The 12,133-nt window shown below is 39.7% G+C and overlaps 1 protein-coding gene and 1 pseudogene across 2 annotated transcripts in view; both read right to left on the bottom strand.

Moving 5' to 3' along the window:
• The window catches only part of RNF24 (ring finger protein 24), a 71,422-nt gene that overhangs the window by 32,520 nt on the left and 26,769 nt on the right, over nt 1-12,133 (bottom strand). Inside the window, exon 2 of one of the 2 annotated variants that reach the window (XM_037811922.1) lies at nt 6,037-6,157. The exons of the other annotated variant lie outside the window; for it this stretch is intronic. Coding sequence (XP_037667850.1) covers nt 6,037-6,053 — 17 coding nt within the window. The 5' untranslated portion in view covers nt 6,054-6,157. The remainder of the gene's footprint in view (nt 1-6,036; nt 6,158-12,133) is intronic. 2 annotated transcript variants of the gene reach the window in all.
• Nucleotides 8,857-10,503, bottom strand: LOC119515764 (annotated as a pseudogene).

Raw genomic sequence — 12,133 nt, 5'->3', positions numbered from 1 at the left:
CTACTGCTTTTCTCATGTGTTAACTTTTATAATCAGAAAACCATAAATGTTGTTTAAACATTAAAAAGGGGTCTATCTCTGTCGATTTGTTTGCTATTACCTAATGATTACTACACAGTTACAGTTCCAGGAATGGAGGTTGCCCCCTCTTTTAGATTATGTGACTCATCACCTTCTCACTAGAGAGCTTTCCTTGTCATTTTGATTCCTTATAAAATAAACAGCTCCTGCCAGCCCTACGTACCAAGACTACAGACTTATAACTGAATTATAACTATGCGTACTGCCCAAATCAAAACAAAACAAAAATTTACCAAACAACACAACACTTCTACTTTTATTTATGCACAAAAAATTAAAAACAGGTCCACAGATCTTTAAAGTTCTGTTGGTTCCTGAAAGAGTACACTGTATAGCACAATATAGCTACCACTGAGATGCTGACTGGCTGCATAGGAAACCTAAGTCTTACTATCACTTTAATCTCCAGCTTCTAATAATTTATACCAGAAAGTCAATAGCTGCATAGAGTAACTTCATTCCATAGAAATTCCTTTCTGAGAACTTCCAAATTTAAATACTGGGCAATATTTAATTACTTTGGACACTTCAGCCATTTCTGAGTTGGCTCAATTAGAGTAAGTGCTTTTATTCAAATATATAATTTCCTTTTTCCTACACTCAGATCTTTTCAGTAAGAGAGAGAAGTTAAAAAGTACTTTACCAACAGAATCTAAGATGGCAGCTACGTGAGACAGGGCAAAAAAACACCTCCGTGAAAAATACTAGATAAAAGCCAGAAAGTGACCCAGAACACCAGTTCCAGTGATGCACCAGCCGGACAAGGTCTGCTAAATCCACAGGGACCGTGCATTTGGTGAAACCAGGAGTCTGCATTCTAAAACAAGGGAGTGAGCCAGCTGAAAGTCTGGCAGCCATGCTGCAGTGCGGGGAAACTGTGGGTTGGCATTTGGAGATGGACTAGTTCTTTAAAAAGAAAAAAAAAAAAAAACAACCCAGGAGCAGCTGCAGTTACGACGGTGAGAACTGCACAGTGAAGCAAGGCAGGAGCGGGCTGTGCCAACCTCTCAGTGTCTGGCGTGGAGGACAGCCCGCTGCTGATTGCCTCAGGGCCAGGAGGACAGAGGGGAGCCAAAAGGAGAAAGGAAATGCATCCCTTGCAGCCATCTCCCCTGCGGGCTGGGGACGCTCCCGCCCAGGGCCGGAGCTATAGCCCAGAGCCGCGCCAAGAAACCCAGTGTGACAGGGAGTGTCTCCCACAGCACTGTGTACATGCCACAATATCGGCTGTGGACAGTGGCCTTTAGTGCACCCACAGCTAACTGTCCCGGAGCTGTGTGAAAAGGGGGAAATTAACACACCCCATTCAGCCATCTTTACAGCAGGCTGGGAACGCCCCTGCATGGCCTGGCGGCCCAGGGCTTCCCTGGAGGGACAGCGCGCACTTGTGATGTAGCATAGCCTTCCCTCAGCAGAGTTCCTGGAAGAGCACAGCTGAGAAGGGGGACTCGCTTGGAAATCCCAGGGACCCTACGCCAATACCAAGGACTTATGGGTCAGCGGCAGAGACGATCTGTGGCAGGACTGAGGTGAAGGCTTGGATTCTTGTAACAGCCTTAAATCTCCGGCAACACCTGGGAGGTTTGATTATTAAAGCTGCCCTGCCTCCCTAACCACCCAGACACACGCCCCACATTCAGGGTGGACAGCACCAATACCACACCCAAACTTAGTGCACCAATTGAACCCCACAAGAACCAGACCCCACACACCACAAAGACAAAGTTGGGGAGAACTGACTTGAGGGCAGTAGGTGACTCATGGACGCCGTCTGCTGGCTAGTTAGAGAAAGTGTACGCCACCAAGCTGTAGATCTGACAAATTAGAGATCGGTGTTTTTTATATCCAGAAAGAACCCTATCAAGTAAAGGAAATGCCAAGAGGCCAAAAACAACAGAAAATCTTAAAGCATACGATAAAACCAGATGATATGGAGAACCCAAACCCAAACACCCAAATCAAAAGACCAGAAGAGACACAGTACTTAGTGCAATTAATCAAAGAACTAAAGTCAAACAATGAGAGCATGGCACAGGATATAAAGGACATGAAGAAGAGCATGGCACAGGATATAAAGAACATAAAGAAGACCCTAGAAGAGCATAAAGAAGAAACTGCAAGAGTAAATAAAAAAATAGAAGATCTTATGGAAATAAAAGAAACTGTTGGCCCAATTAAAAAGACTCTGGATACTCATAATACAAGATTAGAGGAAGCTGAACAACGACTCAGTGTCTTCGAGGATCACAGAACGGAAAATGAAAGAACAAAAGAAAGAATGGGGAAAAAATCAAAAAAATTGAAATGGATCTCAGGGATATGATAGATAAAATAAAACATCCAAAAAGAAGACTCATTGATGTCCCAGAAGGGGAAGAGAAGGGTAAAGGTCTAGAAAGAGTATTCAAATAAATTGTTGGGGAAAACTTCCCAAACCTTCTACACAATATAAACACACAAAGCATAAATGCCCAGTGAACTCCAAATAAAATAAATCCAAATAAACCCACTCCAAGACATATTCTGATCACACTGTCAAATACTGAAGAGAAGGAGCAAATTCTGAAAGCAGCAAGAGAAAAGCAGTTCACCACATACAAAGGAAACATCATAAGACTAAATAGTGACTACTCAGCGGCCACCATGGAGGCGAGAAGGCAGTGGCATGACATATTTAAAATTGTGAGAGAAAAAATTTCCAACCAAGAATACTTTATGCAGCAAAACTCTCCCTCAAATTCAAAGGAGAGCTTAAATTTTTCACAGACAAACAAATGCTGAGAGATTTTCCTAATAAAAAAGACCTGCCCTACTTCAGATACTAAAGAGAGCCCTACCAACAGAGAAACAAAAGAAGGAGAGAGAGATAGAGAGAAATTCAACAGACATATATAGAACATTACATCCCAAATCACCAGGACAAACATTCTTCTCTAGTGAGCACGGAACTTTCTCCAGAATAGACCATATACTGGGACATAAAACAAGCCTAATAAATTAAAAAAAAAAAAAGAATTGAATATATTCAAAGCACATTCTCTGACCACAATGGAATACAAATAGAAGCCAATAACCATCAGAGACTTAGAAAATTCACAAACACCTGGAGGGTAAAAATGAGGGGGAGATGAAAACATTCCCGGATAATCAAAAGCTGAGGGGACTTCATCACCAGTAGATCAGTCCTATAAGAAATGCTAAAGGGAATTGAGCAGGCTGAAAGGAAGGGACACTAAACAATTGACTGAAACCACATGAAGAAATAAAGATTTCCAGTAAAAATCACATGGTAAATATTAATACCAATTCTACTGTATTTTTGATTTGTAACTCCACTATTTACTTCCTACAGGATCTAAAATACATAAACTGTAATGATAAATCAGTGGTTTTGGACTCAATGTAAAATATGTAATTTTTGACAAGAACTACAAAAAGATGGGGGAATGGAGGGGTTTAGGAACATAGTTTACGTGCCCTATTGAAGTTAGGTTGGTATCAAAGAAAAACAAGATTGTTATAGATTTAAGAGGTTAAATTTAAGCCCAAAGAAAGTATCAGAGAATATGACCATAGAGATGAAAAGCAGAGTATGGGTTATGAGAAGTGGGGAAAGGGGCAATGGGGAGTTAAGAAATGAGTGTAGGGTTTCTGTTTGGGGTGAAGGGAAATTTCTAGTAATGGACAGTGGAAGGTGATAGCATTGCAACATTCTAAATGTAATTAATCCCACTAATGGAATGCTAGGGAGGGGTTGGAATGGGAAGATTAAGGCTGTAAATGTTTCCACAATTGGAAAAAAAAAAAGTCTAAATAGATAATGACAAATAAATGCCAAGGATGATCCTGGATGGGATCTGAGGATGGAGGAGAGGAAGCTCAAAGGGACACAGCTGGGACATAAAAAGAAAAAAAAAAAAAAAAGGAAATATAGAATCTAAACTTTGTATCAATGTTGAATTTCTTGAACTTCTTAGCTGTGCTTAATGGGATTGCATAAAAGAATGTTCTTGTTCACGGGAAACGTATATGTGAATTATATTGTTTGTTCAAGGATGTGTGCAGCTTGCTCTCATGTTCAGAACACAGAGCAATAGATGATGGATAATAGTGAGGGAGGGAGGGAGGGAAGAAGAAATGGCGGTGTGACAGCATGTTAAAGTTGGTGGATTCGGGGTATTGGGGGAGGGGGGTCAGGGTATGCTGGAGTGCTATGTATGGGGTTTGTATTGTTTTTGCAACTGTTCCTATAACTTTGAATTTATTTCAAAATAAAATGAAAAAAATGAAAAAAAAAAGAAAGAAATGGTGGCATGACAGGATGTTAAAGTTGGTGGATTGGAGTATCGGGGGAGGGGGATTGGGGTATGCTGAAGTTCTGTGTTTGGGGTTTGTATTGTTTTTGCAACTGTTCCTGTAAGTTTGAATTTATTTCAAAATAAAATTTAAAAAAAAGTACCAAAAATATTTAGCGCATATATACTTCGGAGCTATAAGAAAATTACAGAGCACAAAACTTAGCTCTTAACTTTCAAATTGCTCTGACAGGACCTTAACTCAATGATACTTGCTATAGTCAAGACTAAGGTGACTGTCCTTCACACCTTCAGAAATATCTCTCACCAGACAAACTGGGCTTGGTAAAAGACCTCTCATCTTAGGTAATAAGAGATTAAGCATCCATGCCAGGCAGGCTGGTAGGAGGAAATAAGCAAACAGGCAGAAGTGGTGTGCTGGAGAAAGTGACATGTTTGCAGTCAGAAGATCTAGATGCTTGTTTCTAGGATGTCACTCTCTAGATGTCAGAACTTGACTCCCTCTTGCCTCAATTTTCTCAGCTTTTGAATGGGATATGCCTACCCTATCTACTTCAAGGGATTCCTGTAAGTATAAAATGAGATAAGAGACACTGAAGTGTCTTCAAACTCGTAAGAGTTGGGGTAAGAAGATTAAGGCTTTAATGTGTGTGTGTGTGACATTAAATAAAACTAGTAAAAAACATAAAAGAAAGTCCCAGAAAGTTCAAGTCTTTGGAGAGGATCCCACTAAAGCAAGTGCCCCTTTCTCAAGCCATGCTTTATGCCAAGTGGCCTGCCAACCTGGCCCCCACAGGCAGGAACTGGAAACTGTATCTTGGCCAGATCAATACAGGCTGGCTGGGAGTGAGGTTAGTGGTGTGAGAAGGTTGCCTGACAGGGCTCCTTGCACTGGGAGGCACCACCAAGCAATTCCTGGAGAATTCTGAACAGAGACACACGCACACTCAGAGCATTAGAGGTAGCGCTGTCCTCAGAGGAAAGAGACATCCTCCTTGATGCAAACACTTTCCGCTGAGTCCTCACTTCCTGGAGGGGCTTTAAATTAACACTGATTACCAGACAGACATGTCCAGGCAGAAAAAAATTTAGGTATTTATCCTCTATCTTTTGGTAAATGAAATGGCTTAGCTACAAATGATATGTTAGTCTAACAGTCCAAGTAGATGGTAGATTTTTTGAAGATGTCAATCCTGGGTCTAGTGATACATTTAGTTTTATAAAATTTTCATCATGGTGTCATTTCAGCATGAGTATTAATCTTTTAAAATAACAATCTTTAAAAAGAGAGAGCTTCATATTCTTCATCCTGCTAATAAACTCTTTGCTACTTAGATGTTACAAACATGAAGGTTATTTAGTAATTGCTCCTTGTGGGAGTGAAGAGGAGATACAGAACATACAGTGAGTGTACTGCTGGATCTTACTGGCATTTCTGAGGAGGAGCCCTTCATTCATATGAAACCCCTTTTTTCCATTATGGAATTCCTGTATCCTGAAATCTCCAGTCCCAGCCTAAATTTCAAACCATCTGATCAGTTTATAAACAAAACAAAACAAAACAAAACCAGACAGGAAGATCTGAGTATGTTATCAACAATGGTATTAGTCACCAAAAAGATGTAAAAGGGCAGATTACCTGAGGTTTGGATCCATAGAGGACCTGAGTTTAATACAATACACCACAGCTAGATGGGCTGCAGCAGAGTTTCTCAAAGTGTGTTTGATGGCCGCATTCTTCTTCGACCAGCTCCTGTTCCCTAGACGGTAAGTACCATTATCACCATCCCAGTAGTTAGTATTCTACTGTTGCTTCAAAATGCTCAGAAAGGGAGATACCAGGAGTTATCTTGCTATATTTTACAATTTATGTTCCACAAACCAAGAAAATACCTCTTATTTGCTTCTTATAAAGATAAGTTCAAGAAATACGTTTTAAGGAATATTACTTTAGGTTCTGTTAAGCTATTTTTAAAAATTGATATATCTTACATATGCACCCAAGTTAAGTGTATAAGTCAAACAGTTTTACAAACAAATACATCCATGTTCCCATCACCCCAATCAAGATACATAAATTTCCATCTCCAGGAAGCTCCCTTACACCCTTTTGTAGTTAATCACCCCCAACCACTGAAATGAACTTCTATCATTACAGATTAGTTTTTCTTATTCTGGAGTTTCATATAAATGATATCACACAGTATGAATTGTTCTGTGTTCAGCTTCTAGTTGCTTAGTAGGTCTATGAAAGACTCTTAATCTTAAATAGTTATGTAAAATAATTCACATTATATTCCTAGTTTGTCCTAATTATCCTGTTACCTACAACTGCAGCCTCTTAAAGATCATTAATATCATCTTTGAATAATACTGATTTGTAAGTGGTTAATTAATCCTTTGATATATTTCTTCTATGGGTTATCCTTTTCAGCTTTTTTTGCAGGGAAGTAATTTTGCATAACCATCAGGCACCATAATGCCAATTTTAGAACACGTTCATCATCACCATCTCAAAAAGATACCTTGTACCCATTAGTCTCCACTCCTTACTCCTGATTCCCACTCCACAGCCCGACCAACCACTAACCCACTTTCTAATCTCTTGAACATCTTGCTTTTTCTCTGGACATTTCATGTATGAGGGATCATATAATATGTTGTCCTTTTGTTGTTTAGCTTCCGCAAATCACAAACACTAAAAAAAACAATTAGCTTTTTTTTTTAAATTTTGTCAATGATATAGTATATAATAGTACTTCGCTCTTTTTATTGCCAATGTAGTATTCTATTTTATGGATAAGCCACCTTTTCTTTATTCTTTCACCAGCTGACAGACATTTGGATTATTTCTACTTTTTGGCTATTATTAATAATGCCGCTATCAGCATTTGAGTACAAAGTTTCTGTGTGGAACATATGCCTTCATTTCCTCTTGTGTATATATCTTGGAGGGAAACTGCTGGGGTCATATGGTATGTCTAATGTTTAACCTTTTGAGGAATTGCCAGACTGTTTTCCAAAGTGGCTGCATCATTTTTACAATCTCACCAGTAATATATGACAGTTTCCAATTTCTCCACATCCTTGTCAACACTTGTGTTGTTATCTGTCTTTTTGGTTTTAGCTATCCTGGTAAGGTATGAAGTGGTCTCTTATTGTTGTATTCATTTTGTATTTCCCTTAATGACTAATGAGGTTGAGCAGCTCTTCATGTGCTTATTTGGTCATTCATATATCTTCTTTGTTTACTCAAATCACTTGCTCATTTTAAGACTGGGTTATTTGACTTCTTATTGTTTGCTCTTTATATATTCTGGATATTTTTCTCCCAGTCTGAGGTTTGTCTTTTTTGCTTTCTTAAAGGTATCTTTTGAAGCACAGAAGTTTTTAATTTTCATGAAGTTCAATTTACCAATTTTTCCCTTTATTGCTTATAGTGTTAGTGTTTGTATCTAAGAAAACTTTGGTCTAACTTTAGGTCACAAAGATTTACAACTACGTTTTATTTTAACAGCTTTATAGTTTTAGCTATATGATCTTTTTTTATTTTTGTAACTATTAAAATCTTATAGAAATAGTGCATTTACAAAAGATAAAGTGACTATATAATTGTTCACAGTGGTAAAATTATAGGTGGTTTTTCTTGAGATTTTATATCATGTTTTCATGTATATCAAAAGATTAAAAAAAAGATGCCCCCCATTTTTTTGTTGAATTAAAAGACATATTGAAACAATGTTGTTTGGCAATCCTTTTATCCTTTTAAACACAGTGATATGCTAACAGTACATGCACCGTGTGCGCTACATAAGGTAAAGAAATTCCTAGTCAACTAAATATTCCAGGTGCCCATTTGTTGCCTTGCCAGGCAAAGCAGAGGAAAGAGCAGGGAAGCCTTTTGCTCCTAATGGAGCACTCATTTTTCCCCACAAACCATGTATTCATCTACACAGTAGTAAAAATATATATATTAGGTGCTAGATATTTGTACAAGGCAATTCAGCCTAAAAACTAGAACTTGAAATGATTACATTTTTTCTGGTTTTAACTGTGTTATTCACAAAACTTATGACCCTGGAATATTTTCCTCATCTCAAACAACTTTCCCTATCAAATGAGCGGCTATGCCTAACATCAAGAACTGGTTAATATAGCTTATATCATGTGACTGTGTGATTGTGAAAACTTTGTGGCTCACACTTCCTTTACCCAGTGTATGAACAGATGAGCAGAACAATGGGAACAAAAAGTAAATGAATAATAGGGGGGAGATGGGGTATGGGATGTTTTGGGTGTTCTTTTTTACTTTTATTTTTATTCTTAATTTTTGGAGTAATAAAATGTTCAAAAATTGATTGTGGTGATGAATGCACAACTATATAATGATATGGTGAACAACTGATATTACACTTTGGATGTTTGTACAGTATGTGAATATATGTCAATAGAATTGCATTAACAACAATAATAATAAAAAGAACTGGTTATCACTTAAAATAGTATTTTGTGATTTTTACATCACGTTGGTGCTCTTTAGGGTTGAAAACTAATTAAATCTGCTTTCAGCATTTTGTTGCAGAATTTTGGAACTAGCTCCTTTAGAATGGTCTTAACAGATTGATGGCCTTGTCAGAGTTTTCAATATTTCTAAGTAGAGTCTCTAATCTTCTCTTACTTTTCTTCTAATCTTCAAGAGCACAGCCAGTTACTATGGATTGAAATTTCTGATCAATTGGCCCAGGTGGTACTGCAAATGAACATGTACTGTACAGTGACATTAAACAACTCTTAGCATTTCTCAGATCATCCAGAAACTTACTGACCACCTCATTGATAATCCTGGTGGCATGCTTTAGAAACTGTTGCTGCTGGGAGTTTCTAATTGTTTCTACTGAAACTTGAACGGTGACAGTTCATCCCATCAAAGGATCTGCAGTTAGATCTAATTCTTCTCTTTCTCCATTACTGATCTGCCGGTGTCCTGGCTATTTTGGGTACTGTGGATCACCTCCAAGAGGATTTCTTTCTCTTGCTCAACAACAGTTGCTCTGTTTTTTCAAAGGTTCAACCCTGAGCTCCAGCTGGTTCAGGCTCTCCAGAAGGCAGCTGGAGCAGAAGGCCATGGAGAAGAAGCAGAAGCAGCCCTCATTGGTTTTTGCATTGATTTTTTGTCTCAGCCACCTGAGCCACCAAGGAAGGATGATCAAGAGGTCACCGGCCCTAATGGTGAGCTGAGGGTTCCCACAACTGCAGACGTCACCATCACAATGTGCAGCGGCTAAATCCGTCTACAACCTATTTCACTTATTTTTTGTATATGGTGTGAGGTAAAGGTCTAAATTCATCATTTTGCATGTAGATATCCATTTGTCCCTGCACAATTTGTTGAAAGTACTTTCCTTTCCCTAGCGAACTGCCTGTATCAAAAATCAATTGCCTAGGGCGGGGCGAGATGGTGGAATGGTGAGGTGTGGGTTTTAGTTACTCCTCTGGGGCAGCTGCTAGATAGCCAGGAACTATGTGAAAAGGACACTGCAGAGGACTATGAGTTTAGACACACAGCACACAACACTCTCCAGAGCATGGGCCAGCTGAGATCAGTGACATCTGTAAGTTCTCACAGCCAGGAGGCCCGTTCCTTTCCCTGACAAACACAACAGACTGTTTTGTGGTTAGTCTCCTGAGGGAGGAGGGGCCATCAGTGCTGGGAACCAGGAGGGAGAACTGCAATTGCAGCACTGATTAACAAACTCAGATTGCTGAACAAAAAATCCAACCATGGAATCTGGGAGCAGTCAGCCCAGCAGAGAGGAGATAGAGCTAGCAAAAATAGCAGAAAAAAGAAAAACAGAAACAGAGACTTTTGGAGTTGGGGGTGAACATAATACACTCAAACAGAACCTGGCACATTTGCAAACAGGGGAAAACCAGGGCCCTTCTGTGAAAAGCTGGGTTTTTCTGGTTTCATGTTTTGCCACTCAATTGCCTTGTCTTTTTGCATTTCAATAGCCAATCAGAACTGCAAGGGCGAAATTAAGGGCTTGTCTTTAAATAGTCTATACTGGGCCCTTCTTTTTCTTTTTTCTTTTCTTTTTTTTTTTTTTTTTTTTTTTAATCTTTTTCTCCTTTTTTTAAAAAATAACTATTCTAAGAAGCCCATTACAGAGAGCCTCAAAGACTTGCATTTTGGGCCCAAGCAAGAGCAGAGCTAAGATAGCTCTGAGAGACAAAGCAAATAAGTCCAGTGGAGAAGAAAATTCGCTAAGGACCGTAACTTTCCAAGAAAAGGGGTGCCCATGGCCCAGCTCCAGTAGCAGCCCTCCTTTGGAGAATTCAGACCCTGGGGCCTGGAATTCTGAAACCAGCTTCAGACAGCCACATCCCCAACAGGGTCAGGGTCACCAGGAAAACTAAAGGCACTGCACCTCCTCACACTGGTGGGGGAGCCGCGAGCTGGCAAGTGCCACCTGCTGGACAGCATAGGGAAGAGCACAAGAGTCTCAAGGTTCTCACAGGAAGGTCTCATTCTCAAGGAAACTCGATATCGCTACTACCTGAGACCATATGGCCTCTCTGGACTGGGAAAAAACCTGACTGGGGTTGAACCATATCTGAGGAGACCCTCTCACAAAAAAGCTACTGCGCCATTTTGAATATATTGTGTCCCCCAAACACCATTATCTTTGATGTAATCTTGTGTGGGGCAGACGTTATAATCAGTGTTGATTAGATTGTAATTCTTTGAGTGTTTTCTTTGGAGAGGTGCCCCACCCAACTGTGGGTGATGACTCTAATTGGATAATTTCCATGGAGTTTTGGCCCGCCCACTGGGTGGGCCTTGATCAGTGGAGCCATATAAATGAGCTGATGGGCAGAGGGAACTCAGCGCACCTTGAGATGAAACAACTCTGAAGAGTGAGCTACAGCCAAGAGGGACAACATTTGAAGAAAGCACAGGAGCTGCATATGAGAGACATTTTGAAGACGGCCATTGAACGCAGACTCTGGCTCTGGAGAAGCTGAGAGAGGACAAATGTCCCAAGTGCAACTAAGAGTGACATTTTTGAGGAACTGCAGCCTAGAGAGGAACGTCCTGGGAAAAGAGCCATTTTGAAACCAGAACTTTGAAGCAGACGCCAGCCACGTGTCTTCCCAGCTAACAGAGGTTCTTCCGGATACCACTGGCCATCCTCCAGTGGAGGTACCCAATTGCTGATATGTATTACCATTGGACAGCTTTATGCCCTTAAGACTGTAACTGTGTACCCAAATAAAAACCCTCTTTAATAAAAGCCAATCCATCTCTGGTGTTTTGCATTCCAGCAGCATTAGCAAACTAGAACAGCTACATACTAGGCAGGGGCAAGAAACAGAAAAAAGACAAGAGGTGAAAAAAACTCGGATCAGCTATACAGAATCTAAGTTAGAGGTCTAGCATAAGCTGAACTGAACACCAAAGGTTAGAGAACAAAGCCAACCAAGAAGAAAACCCTAGGTAGAAGAGTGAAAATGAGCTCAAGAATAAACTAATCAAGAAAGTCAGATGCCTAGTCAGCTTAAGATAACTAGTCATACTAGGAAACACAAAAATATGGACCAGCCAAAGGAACAAACTAATAGTTCAACTGAGATACAGGAGTTGGAGCAATTATTGCTAAATCAATTCAGTGAACTGAAGGAAGAACTAATTGGAGATGTTCAAACAAATCTAAATCAATTAAAAAATCAAGTCA

This window comes from Choloepus didactylus, chromosome 19 (genome assembly GCF_015220235.1).
Source record: "Choloepus didactylus isolate mChoDid1 chromosome 19, mChoDid1.pri, whole genome shotgun sequence".
Taxonomy (NCBI): Eukaryota; Metazoa; Chordata; class Mammalia; order Pilosa; family Megalonychidae; genus Choloepus; species Choloepus didactylus.
This window is presented reverse-complemented; position numbering and strand designations above follow the sequence as displayed.